Source organism: Alternaria burnsii (assembly GCF_013036055.1).
Source record: "Alternaria burnsii strain CBS107.38 chromosome Unknown 710, whole genome shotgun sequence".
Lineage (NCBI taxonomy): Eukaryota > Fungi > Ascomycota > Dothideomycetes > Pleosporales > Pleosporaceae > Alternaria > Alternaria burnsii.
The window spans coordinates 122,744-145,096 of NW_024066136.1; the positions used below are offsets into that span (position 1 = coordinate 122,744).

The 22,353-nt window shown below is 51.2% G+C and overlaps 7 protein-coding genes across 7 annotated transcripts; 2 read left to right on the plus strand and 5 right to left on the minus strand.

The window, feature by feature from the left end:
* Positions 1–169: 169 nt before the first annotated feature.
* On the plus strand, positions 170–4,004 carry GT037_011255 (gmc oxidoreductase; the record flags this gene model as incomplete). The annotated part of the gene is made up of 5 exons (XM_038936302.1): positions 170–466; positions 518–1,910; positions 1,961–2,264; positions 2,575–3,345; positions 3,398–4,004. The coding sequence occupies 5 exons, from the start codon at positions 170–172 to the stop codon at positions 4,002–4,004; spliced, it is 3,372 nt and encodes a 1,123-aa protein (XP_038781071.1).
* Positions 4,005–4,517: 513 nt separating this feature from the next.
* Positions 4,518–9,743, minus strand: GT037_011256 (ariadne ring; the record flags this gene model as incomplete). Its single annotated transcript, XM_038936303.1, has 6 exons — positions 4,518–5,090; positions 5,674–6,183; positions 6,238–6,309; positions 7,189–7,568; positions 7,813–8,598; positions 9,179–9,743. Coding segments are annotated over 6 exons (2,886 nt in total), but the record flags the coding sequence as incomplete, so codon positions are not given.
* A 527-nt stretch (positions 9,744–10,270) lies between these two features.
* On the minus strand, positions 10,271–14,937 carry GT037_011257 (uncharacterized protein; the record flags this gene model as incomplete). The annotated part of the gene is made up of 11 exons (XM_038936304.1): positions 10,271–10,850; positions 11,022–11,131; positions 11,212–11,266; positions 11,316–11,500; positions 11,558–11,698; positions 11,755–11,987; positions 12,129–12,228; positions 12,403–13,690; positions 13,747–14,044; positions 14,093–14,674; positions 14,754–14,937. Coding segments are annotated over 11 exons (3,756 nt in total), but the record flags the coding sequence as incomplete, so codon positions are not given.
* Positions 14,938–15,155: 218 nt separating this feature from the next.
* Positions 15,156–16,643, plus strand: GT037_011258 (oligosaccharyltransferase alpha subunit; the record flags this gene model as incomplete). The annotated part of the gene is made up of 1 exon (XM_038936305.1): positions 15,156–16,643. One exon carries the CDS (start codon positions 15,156–15,158, stop codon positions 16,641–16,643), a length of 1,488 nt encoding a protein of 495 aa, XP_038781074.1.
* Positions 16,644–17,231: 588 nt separating this feature from the next.
* Positions 17,232–17,620, minus strand: GT037_011259 (uncharacterized protein; the record flags this gene model as incomplete). Its single annotated transcript, XM_038936306.1, has 2 exons — positions 17,232–17,234; positions 17,282–17,620. The coding sequence occupies 2 exons, from the start codon at positions 17,618–17,620 to the stop codon at positions 17,232–17,234; spliced, it is 342 nt and encodes a 113-aa protein (XP_038781075.1).
* A 790-nt stretch (positions 17,621–18,410) lies between these two features.
* Positions 18,411–18,674, minus strand: GT037_011260 (uncharacterized protein; the record flags this gene model as incomplete). Its single annotated transcript, XM_038936307.1, has 1 exon — positions 18,411–18,674. A coding segment is annotated over one exon (264 nt), but the record flags the coding sequence as incomplete, so codon positions are not given.
* Positions 18,675–19,317: 643 nt separating this feature from the next.
* GT037_011261 (uncharacterized protein) lies at positions 19,318–19,541 on the minus strand (the record flags this gene model as incomplete). The annotated part of the gene is made up of 2 exons (XM_038936308.1): positions 19,318–19,322; positions 19,379–19,541. 2 exons carry the CDS (start codon positions 19,539–19,541, stop codon positions 19,318–19,320), a joined length of 168 nt encoding a protein of 55 aa, XP_038781077.1.
* Positions 19,542–22,353: the final 2,812 nt, after the last annotated feature.

Here is a 22,353-nt window from a genome sequence, read left to right on the forward strand (position 1 = left end):
CTTGAAGCCGAAGATCCTGGAGATGCGGGGTCTGAACAGTTTAAATAGATGTCGTGTCTCCAACTGAGAAGAGCATCATGCCCAGTTGACTTGCTCTCCTGCGGTCAACGAATCAACAGCAACACAGCACCGTTCCAATTATATCTTTATCTCACAACAACAATTCAAGATGACGATCCCAGATGAGGTCGACATCATCGTGTGTGGAGGTGGTTCGTGTGGTTGTGTTGTGGCTGGACGTCTCGCCAATCTCGACCACAACCTCCAGGTCCTCTTGATTGAGGCTGGAGAGAACAACCTCAACAACCCATGGGTTTTCCGTCCCGGTATTTACCCGAGGAACATGAAGCTGGACAGCAAGACTGCCACCTTCTACTACTCTCGTCCCTCGGAGTGGCTCGATGGCCGCCGAGCTGTTGTGCCTGTTGCGCACATCCTCGGAGGTGGATCTTCCATCAACTTCATGGTAATTCACTCTATCCAGGGCTACAGATGAATGATACTGACTGTGCTTTAGATGTACACCCGTGCGTCAGCTTCCGACTACGACGACTTCCAAGCCAAGGGATGGACCACTAAGGAGCTCATTCCCTTGATGAAGAAGCATGAGACTTACCAGCGCGCCTGCAACAACCGCGACATTCACGGATTCGAGGGACCCATCAAGGTTTCCTTCGGTAACTACACCTACCCGATCAAGGAGGACTTCCTCCGTGCCACCGAATCCCAGGGCATCCCGACCACCGACGATCTTCAGGACTTGACCACTGGTCACGGTGCCGAGCACTGGCTCAAGTGGATCAACCGCGATACTGGACGTCGATCTGACTCGGCTCACGGCTACATTCACAGCACCCGCGCCGTTCACCAGAACTTGCACCTGCTCACCAGCAACAAGGTTGAGAAGGTCATTCTGGAGGGCGACCGCGCTGTTGGCGTCAAGGTTGTCCCAACTAAGCCTCTCCACCCTGAGCAACAAATGTCCAGGACTATCAAGGCTCGCAAGCAGATCATCGTTTCTGGTGGTACTCTCAGCTCTCCTCTCATCCTTCAGCGCTCTGGTATCGGTGACCCAGAGAAGCTCCGCAAGGCCGGCGTCAAGCCTCTTGTCGATCTTCCTGGTGTTGGTCTCAACTTCCAGGATCATTACTTGACGTTTGCCACCTACCGCGCGAAGCCTCACGTTGAGTCATTCGATGACTTCGTCCGTGGTGACCCCAAGGTTCAGGAGCAGGTCTTCAATCAATGGAACATCAACGGCACTGGTCCGCTCGCCACCAACGGCATCGAGGCTGGTGTCAAGATCCGACCCACCGAGGAAGAACTCAAGATGATGGACAGCTGGCCTTGCAAGGAATTCCGCTCCGGCTGGGACTCCTACTTCAAGAACAAGCCCGACAAGCCAGTTATGCACTACTCAGTCATTGCTGGTTGGTTTGGTGACCACATGGTTATGCCACCAGGCAAGTTCTTTACCATGTTCCACTTCCTCGAGTACCCATTCTCGCGTGGTTCTACGCACATTGTCTCGCCCAACCCATATGAGGCGCCTGACTTTGACGCTGGTTTCATGAACGACAAGCGCGACATGGCTCCTATGGTCTGGGGTTACATCAAGTCTCGTGAGACTGCCCGCCGCATGGACGCTTACGCCGGTGAGGTGCAGGCTATGCACCCCTTCTATGCCTACGACAGTCCCGCCCGTGCCAACGACCTCGATCTTGCCACCACTAACCAGTACGCACTCCCCGGTAACATCACAGCTGGCATTCAGCACGGATCCTGGACTTCTCCTGTCAAGAAGGGCCGCGCTCCCGAGCCCAACTTCTTGAGCTCGAACTGCCAGGAGGTCATGGAGGATCTCCATTACTCAAACGAGGATATCAAGCACATCGAGGACTGGACCAAGCGTATGTTTTACCTTTCGATGAATTTTCATTCGCTTACTAACGTACCATAGGCCACGTTGAAACCACCTGGCACTCTCTCGGTACATGTTCCATGGCTCCCAAGAACGGCAACTCCATCGTCAAGCATGGTGTCCTCGACGAGCGCCTTAACGTCCACGGCGTCAAGGGTCTCAAGGTCGCCGATCTGTCCATCTGCCCCGACAACGTCGGTTGCAACACATACTCGACTGCACTCCTCATTGGAGAGAAGTGTGCAGTGCTTACGGGTGAGGATTTGGGCTACAGCGGCAGTGCATTGGACATGAAGGTCCCCAACTACCACGCTCCAAGGGAGATTGCTGGTTTGTCGCGCTTGTAAGATTCTGATGGGCTAGGATGTCTGTTGTATAGTTTCATGATTCAAATGATTTAATGCAAAGTTGTGTACATAAGATGTTGCTGCCCTTTCCATCCGAGATGATGTGCTGTGGCTGCTGACTTACTCTTTGGACGATGTCGTGATCGCGCTAGTAATATCTTCACCTCGCTCATTGGCCGTCCATCAGTCACTAGTCTGCGACCCACATGGCATAAAATGTTTAGTCGGGGGTATCGGAGACACCACACGCTTCATTGTATCGGTCCTCTGTCTGTCTCTACATCCACTTTTCCTTTACTTTCTTAGCCATCGCGGACTGTCGCCGAAAGTTGATACCATGTCCGCGCTAGCTCGGAACCGCGGACCACAGATGGCGGCCACATATTCCAAGATCACGCGACCAGCATTTCAACACTCTGTTCGCAGTCTTGCTACAGTAGCACCAGTGCAAACTGCAACACGCAATCACAAAATCGTCGTTATTGGTGGCGGCTCGGCAGGCATATCTCTCTCTCATCAACTGCTCCGAAAAGGAAACTTCTCACAAGACGACATTGCTATTGTCGATCCTGCGCAATGGCACCATTATCAGCCTGGATGGACGCTCGTCGGAGGTGGTTTGAAGAAGAAGGAAGATCTACGCCGTCCGTTGAAGGATCTCATGGACCCTAAATTCAAGTTCTACAAGACCTCCGTGGGAAGCTTTACACCCGAGGAAAACTACATTACCACCGGTACCGGAGAGAAGATTGCATACGAACAGTTGGTCGTTGTGCCTGGTATTACGCTCGACTATGGTAGTGTGAAGGGCTTGAAAGAGGCGTTGAACGAGAAGGATGCCATGGTGAGCACTATCTACGACTACGAGTATTGCGATAAGGCGTATGAGAATGTGAAGAAATTCAAGAAGGGTGATGCAGTCTTTACTCAACCGGCTGGTGTGGTAAAGTGTGCTGGAGCACCGCAGAAGATCATGTGGCTTGCGTTGGACTACTGGAAGAATGCTGGACTCTACCCGTCGGATATCAACATCAACTTTGCTACCGGTCTACCTTCCATGTTCGGTGTGCCAAAATAGTAGGTTCCCTACCTCCATGTAATGTGGAAGATACATACTAATCCTCTTCAGCGCAGCAGCTTTGGAAAAACTCCGCGTAGAACGCGGCGTGGACGGCCTCTTCCAACACGACTTAGCCTCCATCTCCGGAAACACAGCAACATTCAACGTTGCAAACTCTGAACCTATTAAGAAGCACTTTGACTTCCTCCACGTTGCACCTAAGAACGTGCCTTGGTCTTTTGTCAAATCCAGCCCCTTGGCCAACGAGGCAGGCTACGTCTCCGTTTCTGATTCTACCACTCAACATACCAAGTACTCCAACGTCTGGTCCATCGGCGACGCATCCTCTTTGCCTACTTCCAAGACCGTCGCTGCCATCACCGCCGAAGCGCCAGTCTTGGTGTCTAACTTGCTTTCTACGATGGCCAACAAGCCGCTAGAAGCCAGCTACGATGGTTACACATCTTGCCCGTTGCTTACTGGGCAGAAGGAAGTCATGCTTGCTGAGTTCAAGTATGGTGGTGTGCCCAAGGAGACCTTTAACAGTTTACTAGGTATTGACCAGGGCGTTCCGAGGAAGGCTTTCTATTGGTTAAAGAAGGACTTTTTCCCATGGGTGTATGGAAAGTATCACGTCAAGGGTGAGTGGGCAGGACCAAAGGGACTGTCTAGATGAGAGGTTACTTGATGATAAGGATGATTGGAGATCTGTACTTGTGTTTTGTTCAAGCGCCGCAGATGTTGTTGAATTATCCCGACTTTGAGGATTGAGACACTTCGTCTTGAAATGACACATTTAGCGCTTTTGTTCTTCGAGCTATGTCCGAGACTCAGCTATGTTCATAGCATAAAAGCCGACGAAGACATCTCTTTGTCATCTCCATAAATTTTCACGCATATAATAGCGATATCACGACGAGATGATCATACAGCAATGATGCCAGCAACTGGGGTATATTAATTACTCAAGAGATGCCCACACTACATACTCCCATGGAACAAGAAATGGCGCGCATACCGTATCTCACACTACATTCACTTCCATATCCTGGTCCACATTGGGCGGCCAGCACGTCCAAGGATCTCGATGATGGAGCTCGACCTGTATGTGAAAGCCTTCTTCATCCTTGTGCAAACAGCACAGCCTCTTGACCAAATCATCATTTTGAGCTTGTTTCAAGATCTTACCAATTGGTCGCCCGACTTTGCATCGTTTCTTGTTGGGGTCGGCGGTGGGTGCCACAGAAAAATCAGCCATACTGTCTAGTTGGTCTACATACCCCAGAAGCCACATTAGTCCTTCATCGTTGAGTAGCTGAAGGAACCCATCGTAAGAGAGAGGGTCTGGTTTTGTGGTAGGTGGAAACTTTCCTAGAGCCTGTTGAGCTGCTGTTACCAATTGAACGCCCTGCTCTCCCGGCCAAATATCGGTCTGGCGGCAGGTCAATTGGGCGTAGTTGAACTTCTGGAGAGCAGCTATTAGACCCACCGTGGCCTCTGGAATCATTTGATAAGGCTCTGGTGTTTCCTGTTGAGCCGACTTGGCATTTTGATGCTGCTCAACGGGTGTACCACCAAGCTCATATGGGTCCTGCGGATTCAAGGCAATGAAGGTATGCGATGATCGACGGCCTTTACCTTGCTGAACTCTATTCAACCAGTTGGATCCAGACGAGCTCTCCTGTATACTTGGAGCGTTTTTGGGGACGCTGGGTTCGTAGAACTCATGATGGATTGAATGTGGCATGGCGTAGACGACGACCTATTTTTATGACTCTGTGACTGTCTGTATCTGGCCGACAAAGTAAAGGAAAGAGAGGAGCTTTATATATCCAGGTGATTAAGTTTCATCGGAATGGCTGATGATAGTCATCGTTGGCATTTGTACATGTACCATACTAACAAGGATGCTTGACTGTCTCAACATGAGCCATGACAGCTGTTGACGTAGCTTCCAACGTGTCGGATATCTTGGTCAGAAACGATGATTGTACTATGTAAGAGTAGAGAAACGATATTTCATGCGATACAGATTCATCGCGTGTATTTCGAGGTGCTCTGGTGGTCAGCAACAAGCGGGAAGCGCAAGATCGGCCACGTAAACACTGAGTCGTCCATAACAATAGCAACCATACCGCCACGTCCCGAGCAGCTGTAGGCCGACTCAGATATCGCGATGTCATGAGGATAACCCAAACCGGTTGTCAAGCATAAGATAAAGGCAGTATCTCGGATAAAACTTGAATGGGTCAGAGACTCATCACAAGTGTGACCACTATGCCGTTGATACCAGGCTGACCACTCGCACCGTCATCCAGAACTTGTGAACATATCTGAAAACCAACCTTCTCGTAAAAAGCTCTTGCACTCGTATTCGACTGCACCATGTCAAGATGTACTCCCACAGCACCTGAGCTCTTCGCAGTGTCCAAAAAGCTGGTTATAAGAGCTGATCCCCATCCTTTTCTCTGATACTCTGGCAGAATATCGATATGTAAATGCGCTGGGTAACGTTCCAACATCTGTGGCCATGGTTGCAGCATGCTGCAGTCTGCCTCATACACGGCCTTTCGGAAATGCTTCACATCCTGTCTCTCCATCTGTGGGTCGCCGGTCTGAACATTCGGATGTGGTACGAGCTTTGGGTCTATGGTCGCAGTGAACACGTCGCGCCAGCGCTGCGCGAAAGACGTTGTATCTACTGCGCCGATACAGTAACCCACCACACGTCCGTCACCGTCGTCTAGTACGTGACATGTTTCTGGGGTCACATCGGCGTAGACTTTGTACCAGAGGTGTGAGCCTACAGTTCGCGCTGGTTCCCAGTCGAGGCCAGGGTCTATAGTTGTCAGGAACTATAGTTTCTGTCAGAATGACGGTCGTCTAGGAGATGACAACACAACACATACTACGTGAAGACCATTCTGGTAATCAGTTGATGGGTCGTATACTCGAACAAAGGGTGTTTTGGTCGCCATTGTCTACTAGAACGCGTAGGGAATATAGGATAGGTGGGCACTTGAGAATGCTGACGCGCAAACTCTATGATGGCGCTTGCACTCTTCCTGATTATAGACCAGTGAACTGCTAGGGGAATGTATGAATTGATATATATATATATATCAAGCAACGTAATTACGAGGTATTGTTCAGGTCCAGTCAAGCAACATTTATTGTGCAAAAGAAGGCGCACGGCGGTGATGAGGGGTTCAGCTTGCGCCCGCCCGGTGATTGGCCGCGCAGCGCCGCATCGCATAAATGACATGCTGGAATACGAGAGTCCAAGAGGCTCTCTAATATCGTCCCGCTTCGTATGCGGATCAATCGTCGCGTCAGGAGAAAGGTAAGACGCGTGAACACGGTGACCCATATGATGACAGTCCCTTACGCTAAGCCACTTTTGGAACACCAGCTCAGTCAGTGATGTCACTTCCAGCACCATGTCCTTCACGCGCACCTAAATGAATCAACAACGTCCGTACCAGCTACATTGTCACCAGCCAGCAGAGAATTGACTTAACCATACTCACACAACCAGCGAATTTGATTTATGGGCGGTATTTGAAGCTTAAGCAGCTGGAACGCACCGCATCGCGCCTGAGTCTGGCTTACAGTCTGCGCAACTCATATCTTCTACACTGCCATTATTAGGGTCATCACCATACATACTGAAGGAGCGTATCACCCGGTTACGATTGCATGTTTACTCATAGCAGATACGAGATCGCAAACAACGCGCAATATGGAACTCGACGAACAAAATATTGGATTTTCGTCATAACCTATGGAGCGAGGCTTCATATGGAAGTCAATATCGAAGGAGCGGAAATTTCAGCGTAGAGAGTGAAGTGTCATCTGACGGAAACGGCCTCCGACGAGTCAAATCCATTATCAGATGCGGTTGCGACGACAATCTTCGCAGACATTGACATAGCAATAGCGACATCGCAGGATGTACTTATGATGGCGCGCGTCACACATCTCGCATTGGAAGCCTCTTCTGGGCGCTCCATAAAAGACGCGCTCAAAGCGCCGAGAATGCTCGCATTCATGCCTGTCTTGTAACTCGGCGAAGACTCTGTCAATACGCTGGCGCCTTTCTTGGGGAAGTAAGTTCGGGGCGTCTCGATCCACGATCTCTTCGGCGCGTTCTTCAATGCGATGAAGATCTGCGTTGGCGCAAGTACACTCCTTCCAACGAACACCACAGATATAACAGAACTCAGCGCCACATCGACATCTGCGACGAATTAATATCATTCACACCTGCGAAGCGACGTGGACTTACGTAATGTGATTGCAGCCGCTACGCAAGTCTACTTCTCGATGGCAGGCATTGCAGGTTTGCCAGCCCATCTCGCGAGCCAATTCTCGCGTCTGTCGTAGCAAGGGATCATCTGGGCAGTCAGACCCTGCATGGAACTCGTGGTTGCAGATTGCACAAGTTTCTGCACTGCATTTCGGACACACTGCTCGATTCGTACCAGGTTCGATACGATCCGGGACGATAAAAGTGGCACAGTCGGGATTGTTACAGTACGTCTTCTTTTGGGTGGCATATTCCACAACCGCAAGTTCGAAGGTGGCCAGTTCGTTTGGCTCCATGTGCCTTGCAATTAGATCAAGCGGAATCTTCTGCTTGCAACATCTAGGAGGGTAAAGGCTCTCATCTTTTGTCGACCGCATGAACAGACCCTTCATGCAACCAACACAGTAGCGGTCGCCACATTTTGCTGTTACCATAGAGGCACGAGGGAATTGGTCGTAACAAGTACAACATTTGAACTCTGTAGAGAGTTTCTTAATGGTATCGGCCTGACGCTCCACGTAGGACATGGCCGGTCCAGCTTCTGTCTCGTCGTCTGAGAATTCGACGACCGAAGCAGCAGCAATATTACCGGACACTGCGGACATCCAGTCGTGGACTTCACCTTGAAGATGGTCGTGCACGGCCAAGGGCGGGGCCTCAATCTCAGGGTCGTTGTTGCTCAGCTCCAAAGCGAAACGACGATCCTCGCGAGCCTGAACGTCTTGGGAAGTGAGATCCTCAATCACGACGCTATCGGAGTGCACAGCCGCACCAATGCTCTGGGCAAGCTTCTGGTCCGCAAGGAAGTCCTCATAAGCTTGCAATTCGATCTGAAATCTGCTGTAGGCAACGTCGATGTCTGGTGGCTGATCAATAGGATGCTTTCCTTTCTTAGCCTCCGAGTAAACACCAAGCTCCTCCAACTGCAGCGTAAGAGCAGCTAACTCGTCATCTATACCGCCTGCATGAGACGTCTGAGGGACGATAACGGACATGGTTACTAGTATTAAGATGTGGAAGTCTGAAAGAATTTCCGTATAGTGTAACACGAGAGAATGAGGGCGAGTAGAGGTCAAGTGAGGTCAAGGAAAATGGGGTTTCCACGTTTGAAGGATCCTGCGCAAATGCGGGGTTATTGCTACAACGTATGGTAGGCTACCAAACTGCGGAAAGACCCTACCGTGAAGCAGAAAGATCCGATTAGCTACGGGAAGATGAAGCTTTGGTTGAGGGACTGACCAAGGCCGAGTTTCTCAATTTGTGGTTAGATCGTAGATATGTTATCAATACCCCAATGACGGAAACACACGCACACATCACATCACAACACATGATTACCCATCTGTCGTTGACATACTTTGAACTATGCGTCTCATACACGAAAAATAATTAGATAGATACGAAAATAACAACGTGTATCTTACAGTCTACATTATCTTCTAATAAGAAAACTTATAAAGGTAAATAGCATTGTAGTCTTCTAGGCTTTCTATCTATATCTGTATAGACCTGATACGCTTTGTTGTAGTAGGAAGAATTACTCTGCCCTAAAGCGGTGTTTTGGGGTACGAGAAGATTGCGATTGAGTCGTTCACTCAAGTCCTCGAGTGTCCAGAGGTTCTCGAGGACAAGCTCCAGGATCCAGTAGTGCAGAGTTGCGGTATTTCTAACATCCTTGAAGCGGGAATTCATGATTCTCTCCTGTATCGTCTCTGAAATCCCCAACTCTTGCATAGTGGTGCGTGGGTCTTCAGTGATGTCGTGGCAGAAGTATTCGATGTGCGCTTCGAGAACTTCTTGGAAGCTAAGCTCATCTTCAGAGGTCCACCTCTTCAGAAACTTCTCCGATGTTTCTTTTGTAAAGCCTATGAACTCAAAGGCCTGAACAGAGTAGAGGTTTAGCGGAACTTCCAGGTCAGGGTGGGCGGATGGTAGTTCAGTCGCAGAAGAGGAAGTAGTACTCGAGGCCACGACAGTGTCAGGAGGGGAGAAGAGTTGTCCGGAAATTCTCCGTGTACCGTTCTTTGGATCTCCGACAAGATTGCGATCGAACTTCTTGATGTCGTTGAGTACCCGACCTTTGAGGATATCATTCGGGAGACCCATGGTGGGTGGGGATGGGAGTTTTGAACTCGAAGACATGAGTGACAGAAGGAGGTTTTTGAAACTCCAAAGTGCGTGTGATAAAGAAGAGAGAAGTAAAGAGAAAAGCAGCCAGATCTATATGCTTGTGGGGAGAAAATCTGGTAGCGTCACAACACATGGATGTGCAATGCCAAACCTTGGGTGCCTTCCATCCCCCAAAAGTGGATGACAACCAAAGTATGGAATCGCCCTCACATGCTAAGTCGATATCCGCCATTTTCTCCAAAGATTATACCACTGGTACCAAAGATTTCGCTATGCGCTTTCATGTCGCTTCTCTTCCTCTGGCTATTGTCTGAAAACCACGGTACTTCAACCATGGTATTGCGATAACTCATGACTACCAATCTGTCATTGACATACTTTGAATCATATGCTGGGTGGGAACAGCTACATATCAAGACTACGCACACTTGTCCCACCCAAGCTTAAACTCGCTATCATTTCATGGTACTAACAAGCCCAAAGTCCCCTTCAACAAACGAACCATGAGGACTAAGCGCGTACACCTGCGGTATATCCGCCCTAGTCACCTCCTCAAAATTCCTCCCATCAAGTCCCATAAGAATACTATGCGTCCCTTCCTTATTCATCGTAATTGTAATCACAATCCCATCATCCTCCTCCGTCGCCCCGGGCCACTGAATAAAGATAGGCTCTGTAGGACAACTCTCGCCATGTTGTGGAACCCCAGACTTGAACGTGCCTGTCTGCCAATCCGACTTGAAGAGGTGTCCGTAGAAAGAGGCGTGGGCGATTCCTCTTCCTCCGTTGGATACGCCGTTTCCGGGACGGTCAATGGGGACTTGGGTGCCCGGTGCGGACACGCCGTTGCCGGATACACCGTAGACATAGCGGTAGTTTGGATTCATCGACGCGGGTTTCGAGATACGGGGTAGCTCAGCCATCATGTCTGGGATGGCGGCTATGACTGTGCCGCGGGCGATGACGGCGGGGTCTTTGATGTCTACGGCAGCGAGTTCGTAGCGGACGAGACGGCCGACTTGGTATGGTTTTAGCGGGTTGATGACGTTGGAGATGGCGTGTTCGTTGTAGGGTAGTGGTCGGCTTTGTAGCTAGCTATGTCGACGTGGACGTTGGTGTGACCGGTTTTGGGGTCGACGTAATCGTATGCGTTTGCTGTTTAGAAGAAGTAGAAGTTGGGAACTTCACAGGATGCGACGCTGATGGGGTTGAGTTGGGGAGTTCGAAGTCGTACGTTGAGATTGAGGTACTTACAGTTTGCCATCTACCTTGTTCAACACGTAGAAGTAATCGAGAGAGTCATGCTCGCACTTCATCGCTTCGATGATAGTTTTTGTTGGATCGCTAGTATCCATGGTAACGGGCTGTTTATATATCAGCAAGAGAATCTCATTATTCTAGATTCTTCGAAACAACACTTACGTTCCTGACAAACACGACGTACTTGTCGGTGATGGCGAGAGCATGCGTGTAGCATGGTTTGCAGGGGGAGCGGATTTCTACAAGAGACGCGCCGGGTTCGACGCAGCGTCGAGCGCGAGAACATACATGATGCCAGCTGCGGCAATCAGGTAGTTGAAGGTTTGACCTCGCCTGCGATCATGAACAGGGTGAGCGTAGCAACCAGCTCCAGCGAGCTCGGAATAAATGGTCGCATGGGTAAGCAACCGCTTTGGTTCGAGAGTCTTCGCGTCACAGATTTGCATAGCATCCCAGTCAGTGTGGACTAGAATCTGTATTCAAACATGAGCTGAATCGGGTTCATTCGCGGTCTGACAAGTGTTGTTTACCTCCTGAGTGGCGGGGTCATCCGCCTGAAAACCTCTCAAATTGGGATCCTTATCCTTTGGAAGGTGCATACCGTGGCGTGGCTGCACATGGATGTTGAAGTCATCCGGCGCTGAGAAATCGTTAGGAAGATATACGGTTTGCTGCGCTAGAATTAGGCTACAATCGTTTCAATCATGATTTCCAAGATCTCACTTACACGAGCACCGAACAATTTCGAACACGGGTCCTGGGCTTCGAAGAGAGGAGTGTTGGGATTAGGGCCCATCCAGGAGTTTGTAACATAACCATCTTTCATCGCCCATCGCACGATTCCGTTATCCGTGTAGCGGCTCATGTAGTAGACACGGCCGTCAACCATTCGGAACTTGTGCAGCAAGTCCAGGCCATCGAAAAGATGCTGAATAACTACTCTGGGCGTTGAGTTGTCATCTGAAGTTGGGACTGTGAAGCATCCAACGCCCACCCTATGTTCTCAATATCGACGTTTCAATGCGATCACAGACTACAATCTAGTGACATATCTCAAGAAAGAACCATGAAGTCACTCAGGCCATGTACCGCCGAGCTTACATTCAACCTCCGTTGTGGTTTCCGGTACGTCCTGGAAGTAGGTCGGAGCGTACTTGAGTTCCTCCTCGGTGACGATGTCCCACCGGTAGCCTTCTGGCTTCTGATCGAATGGCATTTCGAGATGAAGGTAAGAAAACGCAAAAAGTTATAGTTGAGAAGCGTATGACAAGGTCTTTGAGATACATAGGATGCTGATCGGCGAGAACGTTGTTTATCAGGGGTTACAGTGCCACCTAATAGCTTATATCTTCAATCTCCTCAACTCCGGACTAACAGCCTCCCTGCTCTTCAAACTCTCGCCCGCAGCCCTCTGCGCAAATCCCACAACATCCTGCACCGTCTCTCCTCGACTCAGTCCATATGCCAACGCACCGCAAAACGTATCACCAATGCCATTTACGCTGACTACCTCATGTGGTTCAAGTACTTTCTCCACAGGAAACAATCTCACGTAGAGACCACCAACGGTAGTTGCACCATCAGAAGACATATTCCTCGCCAACACATACTGCCGCTCATGATCGTCCCTTAGCTCTTTTGCATCAGAGGCTAGGAGTTTCGTCATGAGTACACCCTGAGGACCAAGCTTGGTTAAGATTATGGGAAAGAAGGGGAGGAGTTTGATGGCTTGTTGAGGGATGCCTTGGTCTACTATGTCACCACCTACTGTGACGGCTAATGGGACTCTCAAGCCACCGTTGGGGATACCCAATGCATCGATGACGCTGAACCATTCGGGCGACTCGAACAGGGAGGCCTGACTGGCAAAATCATGGAGTGCAGTGAGTTCGTAAGTGTTGGGTGTTATGATGTCTGCTAGAGGCTTGGGGTAAACTGATGGATGAGTGGTAGATGGGAAAATGCGTAGTGCCTTGGCTGTAGAGACTGGTTCGAAGATGGTGGTAGTGTCTGAGTGACGAGCGGCTTGGAGCCAAGTGTGCAGGGCGGAGGAAGACCAGTTCGCATCTGCAACAAAGGCTTTGGGTCGAGCTGAAGCGTTGTTGAAGATGCTGGTGGCTAGTTGTTGGATAGTTTCATTGGGGATCATCTCTAGGATCGACATATCTGCCATGGCGAGTGCGAGATCTTTGTTCGTGTTATTGATGGCGACATATTGCGCTGTTCTAGACGGCGCAGGGAGTGTTTCGATACCGGAAACTGACATGCCTTCTTGCTGCAGTTGGCTGATCGCCGCGCGACCACTCAAGTCGTCACCAACAGCACTATGCAGGTGAACGAAAGAGCCGAGCAAATGCGAGGCTTTAGCAATATTATGTGCGACACCTCCAAGTGTCTGAGTTATGACTGCTGGATTCGAGGTGTGAGGAAGTGGATCTGTCTGGCCCGCAGAAGCCTTGAACGGAGCATAGTCACAAGAAAAGTCAACTGCAAGAGCGCCTGCGACAACCACATCGGGGTCTTTACGAGGCTCAGTACTAGATGAGGATGACGTGGTGGGAGTGGAAGCAGGCTCAGAGGGCGGCGAGGTTGCATTGCGCAGCTCCTCGTGTGGAGTAGACGAGAGATTGGATGGAACGGGAGTAAAGTAAGAGGAATTCCGTCTAGTATACTTACATCAGCGCCAGTCTACGATGGAGCAACAAGAGTGCTGGCTCACCCTTGGGCTTGTTCCTGTTTCGCTTCGAGGATGGCAAGTTCTCGTGCTACGATAGTGGCCCTCTTCACGTTGGATTCTATCAGGGCTCTGTTGGCGGGTATGCTCTTGCCCTTGCTGAGTTCTTTGATCTTGGCAAGGACAAAAGGCGTGTTGTCCTTGCCAGAGATGTTGGACGCTTCGGCCTGTTTTAGAGCCTCGGCAATGATGACATCCATCTCATCCTTGGGTATAGCGAAATCGATAGGGACGGGGTTGGCGAAGAGGAGACCGGACGAGATTTGGAGTGCGTGTTGGGCGTCTGTATGGCATCAGAGGCAGATATCATGGAACATGGTCACAGACTTACATATAACGGCAGCCGCTTCAATCTCATCGGCAATGGTGGTGGGACTCTTGACTCCACTGTCTCTGGACCAGAAAGCGGGGAAGTCTACGCTTCCTTGCCGTCCGTCGGCGAAGGTGCCTACGCCGACGCCTTCTGTCTCGAGGTACTCGATTGTTCGCGGTATGTCGAGGAAGCTCTTGCAGCCACTGGAGATGACGGTGACTGGGGTCCTCCCAAGCTCGGTCAGATCGGCAGAGATGTCCATGCTTGACTCTGCACCACGGTGGACTCCGCCGAGGCCGCCTGTTCCAAAGATCTTGATGCCAGCGAGATGGGCCAGCAGCATAGTGCCGGAGATGGTGGTGCCTCCGTTGAAGGACCTGTCCGTCAGTCGCATGCCACATACATAGCCGAGGTCGCGTCGCGAGAGCTTCATTGTGTTTGCCTTGCCAGCAGAAGAGGCGAGTCTGATCAGCTCCTCGGGGTCCATGCCTACACGTGCTACGCCGTCGAGGATGCCAATGGTGGCTGGGATGCCGCCATTCGTTCGGACTACGCTTTCGAGGAGGGATGCCAGGGCTACGTTTTCAGGATAGGGGAAGCCTGCATGGGTCAGCTGTCTGTGTTTAAATACATATATGTATATATATATATATATATGTGTGTGTGTGTGTATACCCACCATGCGTGTAGATTGTCGTCTCGAGCGCGACGACGGGCTTCTTTGAGTTCAGAGCTTCGCGCACCTCGTCCGAGACACGGAAGAAGCCATTGTTGGTCAGGTGGCGCCTTCCGGCTGCGGTGGCTATTCTACAGCGGCTTGGGAGTATCCGCGGCCGGCCAATTGATGGTGCAAGCAGTCTCATGGTGGCGTGTAAGGTGTCAGTAGTAGTGCATGGAGGGGTGAGCTCAAGCTGTCTATGCCAAGACGCGGAGGTGCCAGGGAACTCCGAAGAGAACACCTACGACGCAACACATCCGCGCAACACATCGCCGCGTAACCACCAATTGACCTACCCGCCAACCCAACCCAATTGCTCTGATAGACCTCACATGACTGGATAGCTTGACTGCTGTTCCAACAATGAGGTCCTCCCTCTTTACCAGCTGCATAGCAGCGCTCTCGAGCTTGGCCAGCGCCGAACTCAACCTCTCCCAGCCGCTACTATCCAAGCAGGTGCTGCCCACCACCTTCACACCGCCGCAAGTCTTCAAGAATGCAAACCTGGTCCGCACCACCAACCTGGACAAGGCATATCCGAGGGAGACCATCAACGTCATAATCGAGAACATTGACGACAAGGCGCAATCGGAATACTACCTGCCATTCGAGTCGAGTCTGCTGTCCAAGGTTGGCGGCTTCGAAGTAAGAGACAAGAAGGCGGCCGACAAGGGCATCTTCAAGGTCGACGTCGTGGGCTTTGACACGGAGAGCTCCGTCGAGTTCTACAAGATCCATCTGCCAGAGCCCCTCGCACCCAAGGCCCAGCAGACCATCACCATCTCCTACTCCATTCTCTCGGCTCTGAAGCCCGTCCCCGCCCAGCTCGCCCAGACAGACAAGCAGTATCTGCAGTACGACTTCAGCGCATACGCCCCCTCGGCCTATCTTACCGAGAAGCAGCGAACCAAGGTCAAGTTCCCCAACAGCGACGTGCCAGACTACACCACCCTCCCCGCCGAGCTCAACGATGAGCAGACGCCCGACCCGCAGAAGCAAGGCTCCACCTTCACCTACGGTCTCTACAACAACGTGCCTGCCGGGGCCCAGCAGCTCGTGAGTGTGCGCTACGAGTTCACCAAGCCCCTCACACACGCCACACTGCTGGAGCGCGACATCGAGGTTTCACACTGGGGCGGCAACCTGGCAGCTGAGGAGCGCTACTGGCTCGTCAACCAAGGCGCAGGCCTCAAGAACCACTTCTCGCGCGTAGAATGGCAACGCCAGTCCTACCTCAACCCACCCACCTTCGCCCTCAAGGGCCTGGCTCTGCCTCTCGCCCCCGGCTCCGTCGACCCCTACTTCACCGATGACATTGGCAACGTCTCCACCTCAAAGTTCCGCCCAGGCAAGAAAGAAGCACTTCTCGAGTTGAAGCCGCGATACCCCATCTTCGGAACCTGGAAGTACAGCTTCCGTGTTGGTTGGAACGCAGACCTCTCTTCGTATCTGCGCAAGCTCTCTACAGGCGACACCTACGCCCTCAAAGTCCCTTTCCTCGAGGGTCCCCGTTCCGGCGAAGGCATCTCTTACGGTCGCCTAAACCTCCGCATTATCCTCCCTGAAGGCGCTACCAATGTCAAGTTCTCCACCACCGTCCCCATCGTCCGCAACGAGACCAGCCTTCACAAAACCTTTATGGATACCCTGGGCCGTACCACACTGGAGCTGACGGCTATCAACCTCGTCGATGAGTTCAGGGATCGCGATCTCATTGTCACATACGACTACCCGTGGACAGCTGGGTACAGGAAGCCCGTGGTCATCACACTGGGCATGTTTGCCGTGCTGGCTGTTACGTGGGTACTGGGTAGCATTGATACCAGCATTGGAAAGAAGAAGACTGCGTAGACGCAGAGCTGAGAAATATCTAAGTGTACAAAACAACAAGGAGGCAGAAGGTACGATATTGATAAAAGTTCCATATCGATGTATTTGACTGCTAGAACTGGGTTCATGGCAAGCGAGGAGTATGTTGATTTTTACTGAATAACATGTAAGAAGAATGAACATGAGATTCCGATTTCCAGCAATCTAGTGCATCGCACACTACTTTTCGAACTAAACATCTTTCCCTCTGCTCCCCAACCCAGTCAATACCTCATCCTCCCAACATCAAGTAGGAGATCCAACCATATGCCTCAAAAGGGATCCTTGCACCCCTTGACACGATGAACATGCCGACAAATAACCACAACACCCTCTCCACACCCCATCCTTCTCACCTCACTCTTGACAACCTGCGCAATCCTCTCCGCAATAGCAACACTCCGATGTGTGCCTGCATGACAACACACACTCATACTCACCTCCACGCTTCCCCCACCAGACCCATACCTCGTGCTCCTTGTCTCCTCCCCAAACCGCAATAGCCTCTCCACTGCCCTGTGAGCCGCTCGTCTCGCCTCGCCATCTTCCATGACAATATCCTGTATCCGTTTACTGATGCCAGAGTATTCTCTGCACAGCTCAGGAGACGGAGGACGTACGTGGCGCGCATCGATGGTGTAGAGGTGCGGGATCGGGGGGTCGCGGCGTGGCACTTGGGTTGCGAGGAGGTTGGCTATTGTGAATTCGGAGCGGACTAGGTCTGTGGCGTAGGTTATTATGTACACGGTTGGGTGGGCGGGTGGTGGTGGTGGTGGTGCGGATTTGGAGTGGAAATAGGGCTGCTGGTAGTGTTGTGGTGGCACACGTGTGTATGTCGAATGCGATCTGGGTAGGCTGGTGCGTATAGGTGAGGTGCTGCGGCGGTATCGTTCTTGGTGGTGGAGTTGGGAGTCGTATTCGTAGGTTGATGTGTAGGAGTGGTGCTGCTTTCTAGGCATTCTTTCCGAGGGTGAACGTTGTCGTAAGGTGGTGAATCGGGGCGGTATGTAGTATCTGCTTTCTCTCTCTCTTTCTTGATCCCGTCCCCGTTCCCTTTCCTTTACCCTTGCGCGTTCTCTCTCCCTCTGCCTTTCTTCCTCGGCTATCCTGATCGCCCTGCTCGAGCGGCCTTGAGCAGGCGGTAGGTCGAAATGTACGTGCCTGCTCGCCGTCTTCTTGAGGCTACTCTTTCGAGGAGTTCTGTCCGGCTGTGGTGCTTGTACGGGTCCAACGTATCTCCAGGTACTGGTCTTCACAGGTCTGTGGGATGTAATTGGTCGTGAGCACGATGTTTCGTAGTAGGAACTGTAGCGACGTGGTTCAGTGTATGAGTAGGGTCTGGACATGTAAGTTGTGTCGTATGATCTTGCTGTGAGGTTGTGAGGATAGGGGTAAGGTGAAAGGTATGTTGAAGAGCAGGGAGGAGGAGCAGAAGTGTATCGGTACATGATTGCTCCTTCTTCTTTCCATGCCTTTTGTGATAGAGAATACGATACTTCTCTACACAATGCAAACAATTATCGTGCCATGATCAGTGGAGGAAAGATATTGGTAGTCTACGTCAGGTACATTTGCGAAAGATTAAGAACTCTTCGCGCAGGTTCATGGTAGCACACGATACTCATAGTATGGCGTCCCGTGCTTGTAAGCAAGTCGATAGGTAGTCATGGCTCGTGGGAGTCACAGTCGCACAGAACCACATCGCGTTCCTGCTTCCCCGGACTGCCATGTGTTGGATATGTATCGCGCCTATTGAGTCCTATATCTGGAAAGTAGAAGTGAAAGTTTGAGAGCAAGCCAAACGTACTTGAAGTCTTCTTCTCTACTGACTTGATCAACTTGGCTGGGGTGAAGAACAAACTCATGACAATGCAATTGAGAGAAAGAAAAAGCATGAAGACGACATAGAGGAAGTAGCGATTGGATGTGATGGAAAAGTAGACAGCAGAAGAAGGTAAGGAGCTGCCCCAGGAGATGACCAATTTGTGCAATCGTTCCTCCTTTGGATGCTGCTCTGTTACAGCATCGACATCTCGCGGACTCGTCTCCCTGTGATATTTCCAGACATTGCGAATGATTGTTGACCACAATTCTCGGTTTACAAACACGATCATACGAACACGCAAGGGTTTAAAACATTTTTACACCTCTATACAGAAACCTCAGTCAAATCTGCGAAGCTCCAACGTATTGATCTGGACTGATGGCAGCTACACTCAAAGTCGTAGCGGTTGTTCGATGAAAATTTACATTTCCGCGTAATGGACATCCAGTCAAGCTTTTCCATGAATACTCCTGTGGGTCATCTACTAACGCTCTCCAGCTTCGTTGCTGCATGACATTGCCAGCCGCGCCACTCAGCTTCGCTTCCATTGCAACGGTCTATCAAACGCGTGAGGATCCTGGCCTGATACTTCGCAATGCGCTCCGTGTTACTCTACTCGCTTGCGTTGGGCATCGTCGAAGTCAAAGTCCCTTAACCCTGACCTTTGAATGACTTGCTGATGATGTGCACAACGGTCGCGGCGTGCAGTGGCATTTCGGTCGTACTCTGTCATTTGCGGTCCGGTTTCAGGCCTTCATCCTCTGTTGGGCAGCAAACTCCCATGTCGCTCTTCGCACGGCTCACCAACCGCGGCAATGACCTGGTCAGAACTCAAGCTGTAGATGTTCACAATACGGTCTCTCCGCACAAGCGAGCAGTTATGATTGCTTACGAGTCGATGCGCAGCATCGAGCGATCGATTGCGCTCGAGAGAGGTCGCCATTCCGAGGGCCCCACAAGGACCCTGCGCTCTTTCGAACACCTTGAGAAGGACCTGATGTCTCGTTATGTGGAGAATCTTGAGCACATTCATTGTGCATGTCTGATACAGGCATACCGTGGCTTCCAAGGCCCCGAAGTTGCGGTCTGACATTTTCGGGACCGCAGAGGGGTCCGACTTGGTGTATCGTGAACCGCGAACAGCAAGCCGGACTACTCCACAATAATACCTTTGGAGGTACAAAGCAACTCTTGGAGACATGGACAAGCTCTATTGGAGCAAATGAGGCTAATAGCTGACAAGGTACAGCTACCTCTCTGATTGAACTGGAAGTGGACTCCGTACCGTCTCATCATGCCACATGTACTGACATGGTGCTCTCCAACACCATGCACGACAAATCTCTCGGATCTCTTGTCACAGAGAAACCGCGTGTTTTCTGAAAGGGCCGAGTTGTATCAGCCGTTCGCTTGCGAACTCATTCCGTTTTGGGGCTCGTTGCGATACGTGCCGGAACAGAGTTGTCACCGAATTGGAACCGACAGCCGCTGAGAAGCGGCTCGATAGTGCACATGCTCGTCTTGAAAGAAAGTCGAACCGAGTCGGGGAGATCACGACCGAGATCACGACCGAGATTGCACGGATTGCACGCTCCATGAGACGCGTACAGAAGGCGCTCAGAACATTCCAGGGTACCTCCAAATCTCTCCGGCAGTACAAGGCTCCACTGTAGGTGACTCTCGACGTTGGGGTTCCTGACCCCTCCCCTCCTGCCAGGGATTCTGCAATGCACCCCAGACCCTAGCTGCTTACCGGCAATCGTGACCAGAACGGTATTCCGGAGAATGTCTCCTAGTTGCGTGCGATAAACAGCCACCGATAAGTACCGGAGCCAAGGGCCCTATCTTGCATGCTCATCCTCGACGCACACCGATATGCTGCATACAAGCTGAGACAATGTTAATAATAATAGATGCATAAGGCGAATCTTGCGTTTGCAGAGGCATGTACCATTGCGGGGTATACCGTTACAATCTCGGCTACAGCTGCATTGCGGCTTTTCCTGTGGGAGCTGCCTCTAGCCGATGCGACGCCTGTCTAATCGGTGAGGGAGCATGCGTTCGATTGGCGAAGATGGAAGCCAACGGTAATCACAGCACGGTTTGTGTTACTTTTGCTGTCAACGTTTCGCGTGCGTGGGATGCGATTCGACGACCGGTGTCGTTGCTGCAGGCAGCATCTGGGGTGATGGCCCGAATGTGGACTCTGCTGTGAAAGGCGGGCAGTGAATTTGCTGACTATGACCTTTGTCATACTGCTAGACGCAGCTTTGGAGAGTTTACCGCTCTGGGCGCCTCACTTTCTCAACTTTGGTTAATGTCGACCTCCATGGTGTGTCATGCACCTTCTCTTTCGCCCAACATGGTAGTCTAGTCATCGTCGAACGTCAGAGAAAGTCGCTATCGATTCGCAACACGAATGCGACGTTAGCAGTGAATGAAGATCATGTTCCGGGGTCTATGAGATCTGCGGGGATGTCCTCCGCCTGTCCTTCCATAATGCTTACAGCATACGTACCTGGGCAACATCATGTGAATAACCGGTGAACTTTATGAGAAATTTTATCGATTGGTGTTGGCGTGCAGGAAATCCTTTGCTGTGTTCGCTCATGAGCGCGAAGCGAGCGCGATTTTGCAGCCTTACTCGCGAACATATATCAGGGTTACGAAGAAGCAAACACGAAAGCACGTGCTGAACCATCAAATCGAGCTATACAGCTATCGAGTCCAGCCTAGCGTTGGGTCGGAATCGACAACCGACACCATCATAGCATCGTGATCTCCAACAATAGACATCGGATTCGCGTTCAAATGCGATATCACATTCGCTCGGAGCTAGAACAGGTGACGAGTATGGCCTCAGGCATGATGTGATGATGTGCACCACGAACTTGAACAGGAACTTGCATTGCCGAAGGAAAGCGAGGTGTCGTAACCTTGTCCCGAACGCCCAACGCCATCGTCACGCGTTCACGCGACGGAGTCCTCTCCGCAGCGTCTCAATAACGCCTTTTTTCGCTAATTTCCCAGCATTCAGCACAAAAGATAGGCTCGCTGCTGCCCAACGCAACGCTTCACCGTATCAAACCTTACTCCGTTCCCGTGTCGTGTTGCAGTCCACCGTAGTTTCATCAGATGATTGCAAAGTCAACGGCGAGGTGGAGAAAGGTCCGACGGGCAGCCTGGAAAGCATTTGGACACTGCTCCATAGTACTAATACGCCGAAGACAGGATCGACGCTGTATTTGCGTAATGCGCGAAGGAATTAATTGGAGACAGGCAGGTAGACTTGCAGATTTTTTTTGGAGAACACAGGTCCCTGCTTCATGCAGATACGCGAGAGCAAGAAACCCAATTGCAACGAGATTATGCCGACTATTCTTACCCCAAAATGATCGACGCAGCAATGCGCGCGACCCATTCTAATCTTTGGAGCTCTTCGGGATAATGGGTAGTCCACGTATGATTCCCGAACCTCGGAATTATCGATCTGCGCTGTCCAAGCAAAATTGTGGGAGCATGATCGCAAAACTCGTACGACTTGCTTCACCGTACACACCTAGTTTGTAGTAGTGTGTAACCACAGGCAAGCCCCATTTCGGTGGTATCGACGCGACGTCACGTTCCGGAGGGCGGCATGTCAAGATACCTAGCACGTGGATAGTCATTAGCAAAAAAGCCAAGAAAGCCGTCATCGCAGTTCTTCAAACAGGAGTCAATTTTGAGGCCAGGGTCCAGGCTATCGAACAAGCGGCTTCTTCACCGGAAGCCTCCGTTACGTTTTTTCGACGAGCCGTCGGACGACCTCGGGAGGCGGCAATTAGCGCCGGGGCAGCGCAACCACCACCAGGAACAAGTGCTGCGCTC